Below are 14362 nucleotides of genomic sequence, written 5' to 3' on the forward strand. Positions count from 1 at the left end.
GCGTCACTGTAAAAAGTAATGTGTTCTTTTTAGAGAAAGCTTTTAAATCTCTAAAATGTAGACTTTTAAATCACTAGGACTTCTGTTAATCAGATCAGCGAAATTGCTAAAGCTGATAGCGCCGCATGAGACGTGATACGCATCTTATTTAAAACGCATCGCAGAGCTTTTAAAGTAGTAAAGAATTAGCAAGCAAAACGTGAAGGGAAACTAGGAACTCAGGGCTGAGGAAGCACAGAAGTCTCTCTTGTTTCAGGCGCGACAGCGTACTGGCTTGGGAGAGCCAGTTAAATTTTCAGAAATTTTCCAAACTAAAACATAGCCTTTATTAAAAATAAAATTATACAAAAGTACAAATAAGTTACATTTAAAATAGTAAAATTAAAAACAAAGGTAATAAATATTGAAAAGTCATCACTTCCTAGTTGTTTTCTAGGAAGTAAAATAATAGAAACATAAACCAGTGGAACTAATAGAAAATACAAAAAGAGGGCTGGACGCAGTGGCTCACACCTATAAATCCCAGTACTTTGGGAGGCCAAGGTGGACGACTCAAAAGGTCAGGAGTTCGAGACCAGCCTGGTCAACATGGGGAACCCCCCGTCTCTACTAAAAACACAAAAACTAGCCGAGCGTGGTGGGGCGCGCCTGTAATCCCAGCTACTCAGGAGGCTGAGGCAGGAGAGTAGCTTGAACCCCAGAGGGGGAGATTGCAGTGAGCCAAGATCGTGCCACTGCACTCCAGCCTGGACAACAGACCGAGACTCCCTCTCAAAAAAAGAAAGAAAAAACAAAAAGAAGTAGATTTAAAGCTGAATCGCCCAGAACTCCTCCTCTCCCTCAAAAAAATTAGGAAAGCCAAACCAAAATTTGTTTAAAATCTACAATAAAACTAGGCAAAAAGATGAAAGATATCCTATGAACCCCAAATATAAGCTGATGTAAACAAGGTATTAACAGCTACAAAACCATCTGATAATCAGCATCTGTGTAAGGGGATGTAACAGGAGAAGACCAGTGTTAACCAGTACTCACGACAAAATGCAGTAGGTTAATTTGAGAACACCGAGTGAACTGTAAGTGTTTTTGTACAATCTGCATGTTGAGTGCAAAGAATCTCCGGTAAGATATGAAGGGGCCACGAGCAGTCTAGGCCCTACGACACAGTTAACCAACTGTAGCTCCCTTTCCATTTAAAGCCCCACACTAAGGAAGAACTGCTGGGAATAAAATCCAAATTGAACAGGATAGGGATAATAGAGCCAAAGGAAATAGAAGGTTCAGATTAATGGGGGTAAGTAAAGTTTCAGGCAGTCTCACAGTGTCTGAGATCATGTCTTTAAACACTTGAAAGAAACAAAATGGAGAGTTCTAGAGCTGTGAAGCGAGAAAACCTGTCTTGACTCGTAAGTCCTCTGTAAAAGTTGAGGAAAACTAATTTCATATAAAAATGAGCAACTATCGAATCCCATGGAAGCCTATTTGAAAATGAAAATAAGGATTAGTGTAGTATCTCCACAGACAGTAAAGCTGTACCAGAAAGACAGTTTATGACGCTAGTATCAACTAAAATTAATATTTCAAAACAAGTTAAAGAAATATGATAGAATATGTGGAAGAGCAACATCAATAAGTTGATAGAACTCAGAAAATTAGTAGAAATAATGACACGGTCTTAAAAACTAAATTTAACTAGAAGAGACATCTTTCCTTAAACCAAGAAGGTGAAAAAGAAGAAAAATTTTTAAAGCAAAAATAGACCTTCTCTTTCTACAATTTGATCAATTTAGTCCTAAAGCCATGAGGTAGAGCAGAGAAAAATAGTTTAATCTACACCTCAGGTCTGGAGAGGTTTCGGAGAGCTTTGGTGGCTCATTGGACTCACCCATGAGGATGGCTTCCATGCAGGGTAGTGCCTTGGTTCAGGAGTGAGAGCCCGAGGGCTGGTGAGGAAAGCACAGAGGGAATGCTCAGAGCCCAGTCAGGGAAGTAGATGGTAGTTCAAATTGAGATTGACCAAATTAATATGTTAGGTTATTGTTATTCATAATTTTCACTGTTGAGAAGAGAGTTACAAATATGGAAAGGAAGAAAACTTAAATATGAATCCCGTAATACTGCATTAGAATTGAAGAAATTGGTTTGAAGGGATGGTTTTCCATTGATACAGATGTAAGCACAATTATCTATATCAGTGAGTATGTATCTGTGTGTATGTAATTTTCCCTGACTCTGCCCACTGAGAGGGCCTGAGCCTAGTGCCACCCCAATAGCAGTGAGCACCTGGCACCCAGATCTTGCCTTGCAAATATTATTCCCCACTGAAATTACTAAGGCTTTTTTGACAAATGGCAGGTTCCCCAGATGTCAGGCAAAGGAAATGCTAGATTGTTCTGTAATATCCTTTGCCAGAAAACAAGACTCAAGGAATATTGGAGACATGTCAAATGGACACAGAATCTAACTTCAAGGGACCCTCCCTGGCCAAATCAGGAACAACTTCAGCATTCATTTCGTGGTAATAATGGCGTATTATAATCCACTGAATAAAGTAGGAAATAATGAGTTTTTACTCATATAAGTAAATGAATTAATTGAAAGTTTGATGAGAATGGAGAATTGTACGCAGTTTCAGTAATTTATTTGCAAAAGGGAAAAGTAACTTTACAGTAGAGAAACCTGACAGACACAACTTTAATCAAGTGATAAAGTTAATAACATTGGTAATGGGACAAATCAAAATGGTGTACCACCTGATACAGGTATGTCGGGTAGAACATAACATCTGTGATATTCCTGCCAAAGTTGGATAACCTCAATCTAATTGTGTGGAAACTTCAGGCAAACCCAAATTGAGAGAGATTCTACAAAACAGTTGACTTGTAATCTCCAACAGTATTAATATCACAAAGTCAAGAAAACACTGAGAAACTGCTGTGACTCAGAGTCTAAAAAGATAAAACACCTAAATGCAGCAAATGATTTTGAAATGGATCCTTTTGCTATAAAGAACATTATTGGTGGCTCTTCATAGGGTTCTGAGCATTAAATGGTAGTAATGTATTAATGTTACTTTGATTTTGATGGTTTTGTAGTTATATAGGAAAATATCTGTAGGAAATACACACTGAAGTATTCATGGGTGATGAGACATCAAGAAGGCAAATTGCTATCAAATGGTTCAGGAAAAACAGTTTGTGATTGCTTTAGTCTTTAAAAAGATGTTAGTAAGAAGGAAGAAAGAAAAGAATTGAAAGTGACAGGTATAGAAGGTAGGCAAAGAATATTCAACATGCTTGTAATAGGAGTCTCCTAGGAAGAAATCCAAAAACAATGCTAGAAAATGCATAAGCAAGAAATCTTTTCTAAAATTAAAAAAGTTATTTCAAACTACTTATCAAAATGCCATAATAAAATGATTAGAATTAAAAGGAAAAAAAATCTGGAATTCCACTTCCGTCCCCCATCAAAAAAAGAAAGAAAATTCTGTTGTTCTCAGTTTATAGAAGACAGTGGAGTGAATATACTCAATAAAAAAAGAAGCTGAATCAAACAGACTTTCACATATAAAGACTGGAATCAAATGTATCAACAAATAATTAGAGTTATAGTGTTCGTATAAACACTTCCTGGGGAGAGAGAACAATCTTCAGACATCCAAAATGATAGGAGGAGGGATACTGACATAAGGACTGGTGTTAGCATTAATGAAGATGATTGTAAGGAAGAGGGTGTATAATATGAAAAAGCTATATGCTCTGACAATTTTGATAAGTACAGTTATTACAAAATGAGGGCAGAATTTGCAGATAATATGAAAACAGAATAAGCTTCCTAATTGCTTTAAAGTGTTTAACTGGATATAAAAGTATAGTATTTGCAATCAGATCTGGGAAGATTGCTTGTAGGAGGAGACCAAAAGACAAAAGCCAAACCAAAGCTTGCCATTAGAACAGAAGGACAAGTGAGTCTGAATTTTTACACACACACTTAAAAGAACAAACCACATAGTGAGACTGTGCTCCGGTTACTATTGCTTCATAAGATACTACCCCAAGCTTAATAGATTAAAACAGCCTTTTAATAGATTTTGTAGGTTAGGAATTCAGGCAGGATTCTGGCTGGATGGTTCTTGTTTTCCTTCTGGCATCAACTGAGGTCACTTAGTGGGACTTGGGTGGCGAATGAGCTGCTTTGGAGGGCCCAGTTTGGCTTTGCTCCCCTTGTCTTATGCGTTGGTGGTACTGGCTGGAAGTTTGGGCTCGGAGTACCATCATGTGACCTCTGCAGTATGGTGGTTTTAGAACAGTCTTGTTGCGTGGTACCTGGCTTCCACTGAACGAGCGTTACAGAAGAACCAGGCAAAAGCTTCGTGGCCTCTTCTGATCCGACCTTGAAAGTCACACGGGATTACTTTCACATTTTTTGTCATACAAATGACCCAAAGCACTAGCCCAGATTCCAGGAGAGGGGAATTAGATTCCGCCTCTGGATGGGGAAATGGCAAGGTCACAGTGTACAAGAGCATGGGATGCGGGCATCTTTGGAAAATACAATCTGCTACTGGTTTATTTATGTTAAAAGCTTGAATAAATAAGACAGGATGATAAGAATAGAACTGAGAACAAACAATTTCTGTCATATCAAAAGTTAATTCATGAAAACAGACAATTTTCAGCCTTGCTAATAAAGCAGAATTTAACCCTATGAAGTATATGAGAGTCATACGTACAACAAAGAAGTAAAAGTTGAAAACAAAGGACTGCATATAGCTGTATAAAAAAAAAAAAAAAAAGCATGGATGACATCTTTATATACTGTGCAGTTATCTTCTGGATATACTTACTTTTTTTTGTTTGTTTATTTGTTTTTGAGACGGAGTCTCGCTTTGTTGCCCAGGCTGGAGTGCAGCGGCCAGATCTCAGCTCACTGCAAGCTCCGCCTCCCGGGTTCCCGCCATTCTCCTGCCTCAGCCTCCCGAGTAGCTGGGACTACAGGCGCCTGCCACCTCGTCCGGCTAGTTTTTTGCATTTTTTTTAGTAGAGACGGTGTTTCACCATATTAGCCAGGATGGTCTCGATCTCCTGACCTCGTGATCCACCCGTCTCGGCCTCCCAAAGTGCTGGGATTATAGGCTTGAGCCACTGCGCCTGGCCCTGGATATACTTACTATTAAGTGAAAAAAGCAAAGCAGAGAAATGTGTATTCTACTGTTGAAGAAAGAAGAGAAATGTTGGCTGGGTGCAGTGGGTAATCTCAGCACTTTGGAAGGCCAAGGCAGGCGGATCACGAGGTCAGAAGCTCGAGACCATCCTGGCCGACATGCTGAAACCCCGTGTCTACTAAAAATACAAAAATTAGCTAGGCGTGGTGACGTGTGTCTGTAATCCCAGCTCCTCGGGAGGCTGAGGCAGAAGAATCGCTTGAACCCGGGAGGCGGAGGTTGCAGTGAGCCGAGATCGCGCCACTGCACTGCAACTTGGAGACAGAGCGAGACTCCCTCTGAAAAAGAAAAAAGAAATGTATGTTTGTGTGTATATATACACACATATATACAGATATAAAAATATGGAGTAAATGTAAATGTATTTGCATGTTTGTGTGTATCTTTATATTGTTTATATGTTTACATATAAGGATCAGGACAGAACAGGATGAGAAAAAGGGATAGAAACTGGGCTTTTAAATACCTGTGTTTTATAAATTTGACTGTGGAGTTATTTTACCTACTTATAAAATCAATAGTCCGGGCGCAGTGGCTCAAGCCTGTAATCCCAGCACTTTGGGAGGCCGAGACGGGCGGATCACGAGGTCAGGAGATCGAGACCATCCTGGCTAACAAGGTGAAACCCCGTCTCTACTAAAAAATACAAAAAATTAGCCCGGCGAGGTGGCAGCGCCTGTAGTCCCAGCTACTCGGGAGGCTGAGGCAGGAGAATGGTGTGAACCCGGGAGGCGGAGCTTGCAGTGAGCTGAGATCCAGCCACCGCGCTCCAGCCTGGGCGACAGAGCGAGACTCCGTCTCAAAAAAAAAAAAAAAACACACAGTGAAAGTTTTAAAAGGCAAATTGAAGTTGAAAATAAAGTACAAATGAATCTAAATGTGTGTCCACTTGGCACCAGTAATACTCAGGGAGGAACTATTCCAAGTAATTTTGAAATGGTAATTGGCCAGGTACAGAGGCTCACACCTGTGATCCCAGAGCTGTGAGAGGCCAGAGCGAGAGGATTGCTTGAGGCCAGGAGTTCAAGAGCAGCCTGGACAGCATAGCAAGATGCCGTCTCTACCAAAAATAATTTTTAAAAAGTTAGCCAAGCAGGTTGGTACGCACTATGGTCTCAGCCACTCGGAAGGCTGAGGCAGGATTGCTTGAGCCCAGGAGCTCAAGGCTGCAGTGAACTGTGATTGTACCACTGCAGTCCAGCCTGGGCAACAGAGCAGGACCCTGTCTCTGAAAATAAAAAAAGAAAACAATAATTCAACCATACATCTCTAGCTATAGCCTAAGGATTAAAAGCTACAGGAAATAGTTAACTGTTTACGGTAATCATATGGTAGTACTGTTGGTGGTGTAATTCACTGTTGTAAATGTCATATTGGATAAAACAAGTAAGTCATTATGCTGGTACTTTTGTTCTGCTGTCTCCACTATCTTGAGAACCAGAATTACTCATATCCAAGAAAGCAGATACAACGCTAACATAGAAGAGGTTGAGTATAAACCCAGTGGTTCTAATTTTTCATTAGAAAAACCAGTATAAACTCATGATATATTTTTATTATCTCCATTCATCAATCTGTGGTTTAGCTGTGTCTACATGTACTAAAGACAACTTGCCATGGATTGATAATTATTTAATTATGATGGATACATTCTATTAAGGCTATTTATTTTTTTTTAAGTGTTTTATTATAATTTTGAAAGGATAGTAAAATATTTTGTTAGATATTAATGTGGAACTTTAAATGTTTCTAAGCTTTTTGATGAATTATTGCTTCAATTGAGCTTATTATCCATAAAATAAAGTTGATGATGATGGTGAAAGGAAGAGTAACTCAACAATAAACATGCTTACTCTTACTCTGTCATCTTAACCTCTACAAACTCCCAGAGAAGTTGTTTGCTGTAAGACAGGCTTGAAACTCAAATTGGAAATGACCTAGTTGTCTGCAATTTGTTTGTTGTAAATAGAGGGGAAAAAAAGATACGTGTTCATAACCATGTAACTGCAGTATTTTTGAAAAAGTGCTTAAACTTTTGTTATTAATAGATTTAGTGGTTTTTAATATGTAGCTTTAAATAGTTCATTTTCAAAATCATATTTTGGTATAAAAATATTTTTAATAAAAATATTTGTGAATGTTACTTCAGATTGCTTTTGTGTCTTTTGAATTTTGACAATTTATAAATTATAAAATGAGTTAAAATAAATTTTATCACTTGTTTAAGGCATATTTTTCCCTTTAGTGTTGACCCTGCACAAGTTCCATATTGAAGTATGTAAAATGAACTGATCGTCTCAAGGGAAAAAAGTCAATAATCAAAGCATCTAGTGTATTAATTATTATTATAGGTTTTTTCCTTAATATAAAAGTTAGAATAAATCCTGATTTTTAAAATTTACACTTAAATTCAATAGTAATAAGATTACTGCTGTCTACTGCGTGGAAATTGTCATTTAATTGACTAAATGTGGTGTAAACTTTAAAAGAGCATGTAGGAAAATTCTAACTCAGCCAGTTCTAAATTATGGTACATTTAGGTTATTAATAATTTTTTTTTGAAATTTGTGTGTTGGGCAAAATCTTATGCATATTACTATTTTAAGGTTCTAACCACATTTAATCAGTTATAGGACAGTTTACCTATATAACATGTTATCTTCAAATAACTTATTTTTTGAAAATACATCAATTTATTTCTCTTTTTCTTCCATCAGAATACAGTCGTTTTGAAGCTAAAATACATGATTTACGGGAGCAGATGATGAATAGTAGTATTAGTTCAGGGTCAGGTTCTCTTCGAACTAGCCAGAAGCGATCCCTCTATGTCAGGTAAATTTTTTTACTTCTAATTATGGCAACTCTTAGTTAGTTATGAATGTAAATTGTTTTGTATTTTTCACTATAACTTATTTAGTTTTACCATAAGAAAATATATTGCAAATCAGTGTTGTTTTTTATTATTGATTTTCTGACAGTGTGTCTTTCAAGAATTGGAATATTGTTGAATTAATACTTTTTTTAATGAAAGTTATGTTATCCTTTAGTAATAATGATATGATAAAGGAAAAAATTCTGTGGACCAGAAATTGTTTTCAGATTGATGTGTTAGTAGTGGCCACAAGGTTGATAATATAATATCTAACACTTAGATTTAACCTATATCCTTTCCTAATATATTTTCCGTTCAAGTAACATTTAATTACCTTGGCAATTTCCATAGTAGCATAGGAAGCATATGTAAATTATAATTTAAAATGTGAATAGCCTCAGTAAATAATACATATTCGGAAAATTTCTACATGCATTTTTTTAAACACTTGGGAGAAGGCAAATATGTTATTTTCCTATAATATAAAGGTTAAATGGCAACATAGGTCTAATAAATAGGTGATATTAGTATATAAACTGGGTTTGTTTTTTTTTTCATTTCGTTGGCTTATAAGACTTAAAACAGAAATCCGAATTTATTTGTATTCTGTATACTTCTGGTAGAACTCTAACTGATGACTTTATTATACGTTATTGTAACATTAGCACTGTAAGTAATCTGAACCATTCTTTATAAACGATCATCTCAGTCCTCCTGATTCTGTTGGGGGACCCATTCCTAATATGTTTCATTTATCCTTCTGATGAGAGAGAGATGTTACATATGTAAACCTGTATCCTATACACATGTATATCTATACACACAAACAGGTCCTCTGTGCTTGTTTACATATGATATGACTTACTGTCTTCACATAATCTTACTCTGATACATCATGAAAGGAAACTTTTCTCACTTTCTTCTTTCTATTCATTTTGTCTTTTGCTGTAAGTTCTTTGCTACATATAACCCTACCAATGATGTGGGAATCTTAAATCATCAGATTTTTTTCTCCCTTTGCCAATTCTAACAATACTCATTAAACTCTTGTGTTCCAAATTTATTAAAAGTATATTATATATACAGATACATCGAAAATAGAACATGGATTTTTCTACTCTCTTTTTTACATTTTCTTTTTTTTGCTTATCTACATTTCCTAATTTTAGTATAATTAATAGGTGTTGCCTTTTGTTTGTACTTGATTAAATATTTACAAAGGCATAAAAATCACGACATAATAGGTTATATTTATTTTCGGTACATTTAGTGAGTCATCTTCACTTTTTATTATTTTTAGAGAAGTAATGCTCTCTTTTCTTTCTTTCTTTTTTAAGACAGGGTCTCACTTTGTCACTCAGGCTGGAGTGCAGTGGCACGATCTCAGCTCACTGTAGCCTCAACCTCCCGGGTTCAAGCGATCCTCCTGCCTCAGCCCCCCAAGTAGCTGGGACTGTAGGCACGTGCCACCACACCCAGCTAATTTTTGTGTTTTTAGTAGAGATAGGATTTCACCATGTTGGCCAGGCTGGTCTCGAACTCCTGAACTCAAGGGCTTCACCCACCTTGGCCTCCCAAAGTGCTGGGATTACAGGCATGAGCCACTGTACCCAGCTTCTGTTTTTTAAAATCATATATTATCAAAAGACTTATAATGAAAAATAACTGTCACTTGCACCAACCCCTAGTTTCATTCTCCAGGAACAAGCATCCTCCATTTTCCTAGCAAACTTCCTTCACCTCCTTACTTCTAAATATGAAGCCTTCACCTCTATATTTCTAAATAACATACATATACTGCTATCTTCTATTTTACCAGTTTTGTGCGTTAGTCTTAAAACCATGGTAGATGAGAACTTTTCTCCATAGTACCAAACCACTCATTCAGTCTCATCACCATCACCCAAACATAGCTATCTCTGTTAATAAAACTAATAGCATTTAGAGTCATGTGACTATGTAATAGCTGTCATGACTCAGTCAAGTGGAACCCTATGAGCTGCCTCCTTTCTTCCGCACTCCTTCATTTTTCCTGGGCTTAATAATTGTCTTGCATTTTATTTGATCAATTTTTCATATGCTTACTACTAACTATCTTTCTGTATCTTCCAGTAACCACTGTAGAGCTTTTCACATTACGAAAACATAGTCACACATATGGTCTGATAGTTCAGGTTTTTCCCATCTTTATGCTCCAGTCTAGACTAATTCCTCTGCAAACTTGCTGTATAGCTCTCAGCTGGGACTTCCCTTTGCCATTATTCTGTTCCCTTTGACTGTCTACGATGTCACGTTTCCTAGATGCCACGTTTTCTTCTTAATTAATCTTCCTAGAGCACATCCTCCAGTAAATTCCTGCGAAAAGATGTGTGGGAGGTACCTTTTGAGTCTTAGCATGTCCGAAATGACCTTATCTTGCCTTCTCCCCAGTAGAGAATTTGGAATGTTGGGGGAGGGAATGATATCTTGTTTTATTTTCCAGGAGCTCACTCATCTTCCATTTCTTTTGTGGACATAATCTCATGTGTCTGAGATTTTCTTCTGCTTTTTGTATTCTTTGCTTTCTCTGTATTCCTTTTTTCTAGCCTATTTTCTTGGGGGTTTTTTCTGTAGTGTTTTATATAAGGCATTCTTTAAATAGCCAGTGTTCCTTTCATTGTTTTCCATTCTTATGAACAGAGAAATGAAGATAATGGATTTAACTAGAAGACAATGGGGTAAAGGGAGGAATAAATTGGCTCTTACATTTCCTCTGCTGTCCCACGTCATTCTGTTCTTTGGTATAATTAAATATCTCTAGAGAAGAATCCCTGTCTCCTGCCAATAGTATAAACCAAGTTGCTAGAATTTCATTTTCATCCATTTCAGTCCAGCCATCTTCCTCTTCTCCACCAAGTTTCAGAGTATACAGCTCCTCAAATTCAGTTTCTCTGGAGACTCAACCTGTAGTCTTCTGTGGGTTTGGGGAAAAGGAACTTTGGTGGGGGTGGTGTAAGTGCTACATACAGTGTTTCTACCTTCTGTTTTTAGTACAGTAACTTATCCCTGCCTACCTTGGTACTACTGTACACTTCTAATTTATGACCATCTCCAGGATTCTTGTGGAATAAAACGTGTTTCTATAACCCTGTCTGCTGACACTCCATTTATAGCTTCTTTCATTCTGCTAAATTTAATTAGCATCATCCAAAAATGTGTTAAAATCTCTCTTCCCCTGTTTTCTTCTCTTGTATTTTTCTTATTTTATTGTCATTTTAATGAGTCAGGATGGAGAAGAAATAGACACAGTCTGCTATAGTTAATCAGAAGCCTTGTGGTTCTTTTTGAGATGGGGTCTTGCTGTGTTGGCCAAGCTTGTCTTGGACTCCTGGGCTTAAGGGATCCTCACACCTTAGCGTCACAAGTAGCTGGGACTGCAGGCACACACCACCACACCTGAGTCTTGTGGGGTTTTTTAGTCAATGTATTTTTAATTTGAAAAGCAAAATAAAAAAAAAACAGGCTACAAAAAACTACCTACAGTAACCTCTTTATAAAGCTCTGAAACAAGCAAAACATACATTATGTTGTTTAGTCACTCACGTGTTATATGATCAAACCAACCAAAAAAGAGTGAGTCAAAGAAACAAACATATGAAGAATGATAGTTAAATCTAATAGTGGGGAACTCTTGCTCCAGGGGAATCAGGACAGAGGGAATATGTGCAGGTGAATGTGAATTACTGATGAAGGTTTCGTGTGTAGTCTTAGGTTGGATAGTAGGTGAACAGATGTTCATTGCACTCTTATGATTAATAACTCACATGTATTCCATGGGCTTCTTTTTTTATGAATCAAATATATTAGAATGTTAAACTGCTAACATAAGTAGAGATTGTGGGTGATTTCTTTTCCTTTGTTGTTCAATAATACAGTTAGATTTTGTGATTCAAAAGGTGAATTTTTATAATAATGTAGGAAGTTAATATTTTCCTTTTCTGAATGTCTTGACATTTGTACTACCTCTTAAGGCACTTTATTTTCTATTTTATATTATGCTTATTTGTCCCCTCATCTTCTCTGTGTTTGAAAGTGGGTTTAAGTGAGCCTTCCTACTTACGATTCCCCCTGCTTCCTTAACACCTTTAGCCCCACGAAAAGACTTGAAAGAACTCATTTGAAAAACCATTAACTACTAGTTTGTTTATTTAGCTGTCAAGTAATTCCACCCCTCTTGAGTTTTACTAGAAGAGATAGGTTCTTAAATGTTGGGTAGTATGAAAAAGATTATGATTTTCATCCTAATTTCCAGTTGCCAAATTAGAACAAAAGAATGAATAAACTATATTATAAATGTAATTTCTGTGATCCTTTCTTTCTTACACTCTTGAGAGAGCTTATTTGGACTTAAGAATTTGATTTATCTAAATATTGTACATAATCAAGTGGTAGGACACAATATTTTCTTTTTATCAAATTTTAAAATATTCTTAACTTTGCAATTACCATATTAAATTATTACTTTTTCCAAAATATTTGGCAGCTGATGAAGTCATCTGTAATTAATGTTCATATTGTTACTGACTCTGAAAACCCTATCAACTCTAGTATTGTGAACAAATGGAAGGAGTAATTAACTGGCAGAATAATCACTATGTTGATCTAGTCTTACAGTCCACAACTAATAAATCTAATTTATCAGGGAATTTGTTTTCCTACATGTATCTAATGAAAGTAAAGAGAAGAATGTATCTTAATAATTTTTGTTTATTAATTTCAAACTCTCTGGATTGGTCTTTATTTTAGAATTCAATATAGCTTGCCATTGGATTACAAGCCAAGAGTGGTTTTTGTTTTTTTGTTTTTTTTTTTTTTTTTTTTTTTTTTTTTTTTTTTTTTGAGGCGGAGTCTCGCTCTGTCGCCCAGGCTGGAGTGCAGTGGTGCAATCTCGGCTCACTGCAAGCTCCGCCTCCCGGGTTCACGCCATTCTCCTACCTCAGCCTCCCGAGTAGCTGGGACTACAGGGGCCCGCCACTGCGCCCGGCTAATTTTTTTCTATTTTTTAGTAGAGACGGGGTTTCACCATGGTCTCGATCTCCTGACCTTGTGATCCGCCCGCCTCGGCCTCCCAAAGTGCTGGGATTACAGGCGTGAGTCACCGCGCCCGGCCCAAGAGTGTTTTTAGAATTTTTCTTGTGATATTGAAAGACACAGATAATACAATATAGTATTTTCATAACAAGTTGATTTTACTATTTCTTTTTTGTCTCATCTTATATGTAGTGCAGAATTGAACTGGGTGTTATTTGGCCTACTATGATATATTTAATTATCCAAATTAAATATACTGTCAGAACCCCATGAAAAGTTGATTAATATCATTATAACAAGTAATTATGGACTTTTTTTCTTCTGACTCTAGAGCCCTTTTTGATTATGACAAGACTAAAGACAGTGGCCTTCCCAGTCAGGGACTGAACTTCAAATTTGGAGATATCCTCCATGTTATTAATGCTTCTGATGATGAATGGTGGCAAGCCAGGCAAGTTACACCAGACGGTGAGAGTGATGAGGTTGGAGTGATTCCCAGTAAACGCAGGTATGTCTGTTTCTTACCACTTGAATGTGGGGCAACATAAATAATTGATGTTCTTTTAAATTTCTTTTAATTTTTGACAACATGGATGGTCCTGGAGTGCATTGTGCTCATTGAAAAAAGCCAGACACAGAAAGACAAAAATTGTATGATCACATTTTTATGTGAAATCTAAAGTAGTCAAAGTCATCCAGAGAAGAATGGTGGTTACCAGGGATTAGGAGGATGGGGAAGTGAGGAGATACAAAGTTTCCATGATACAAGATGAGTGAGTTCTGGACCTCTGATATATAAGCATGGCGACTATAGGTAATAGTACTGTACTTGAAATTTGCTAAGAGGGTCGGTCCTAAGTGTTCTCACCACCCAAAAAAAAGGTAACCAGGTGAGGTAATGGATGTGTTAATTAGGTTGACTGTAGTGATTATTTCACAGTGTTTGTGTGTGTGTGTGTATACACACATAAAATCATTAAGTTGTGCAACTTAAATATATACAATTAGGCCAGGTACAGTGGCTCATGCCTGTAATCCCAGCACTTTGGGAGGCTGAGGCAGGTAGATCACTTGAGGTCAGGAGTCAAGATGAGCCTCACCAACGTGGTAAAACCCTGTCTCTACTAAAAATACAAAAATTACCTGGGCATGGAGGCGCATGCCTGTAGTCCCAGCTACTCAGGAGGCTTAGGCAG

At 37.0% G+C, this 14362-nt stretch overlaps 1 protein-coding gene across 20 annotated transcripts in view; it reads left to right on the plus strand.

Moving 5' to 3' along the window:
- DLG1 (discs large MAGUK scaffold protein 1) overlaps window positions 1–14362 on the plus strand; it is a 276922-nt gene that overhangs the window by 220055 nt on the left and 42505 nt on the right. For all 20 annotated transcript variants that reach the window (XM_008009612.3, XM_008009616.3, XM_038003103.2 and 17 more), the window contains 2 exons: window positions 7942–8056; window positions 13498–13674. In XM_008009612.3, coding sequence (XP_008007803.1) covers window positions 7942–8056; window positions 13498–13674 — 292 coding nt within the window. The remainder of the gene's footprint in view (window positions 1–7941; window positions 8057–13497; window positions 13675–14362) is intronic.

This window comes from Chlorocebus sabaeus, chromosome 15 (genome assembly GCF_047675955.1).
Source record: "Chlorocebus sabaeus isolate Y175 chromosome 15, mChlSab1.0.hap1, whole genome shotgun sequence".
Classification (NCBI taxonomy): Eukaryota; Metazoa; Chordata; class Mammalia; order Primates; family Cercopithecidae; genus Chlorocebus; species Chlorocebus sabaeus.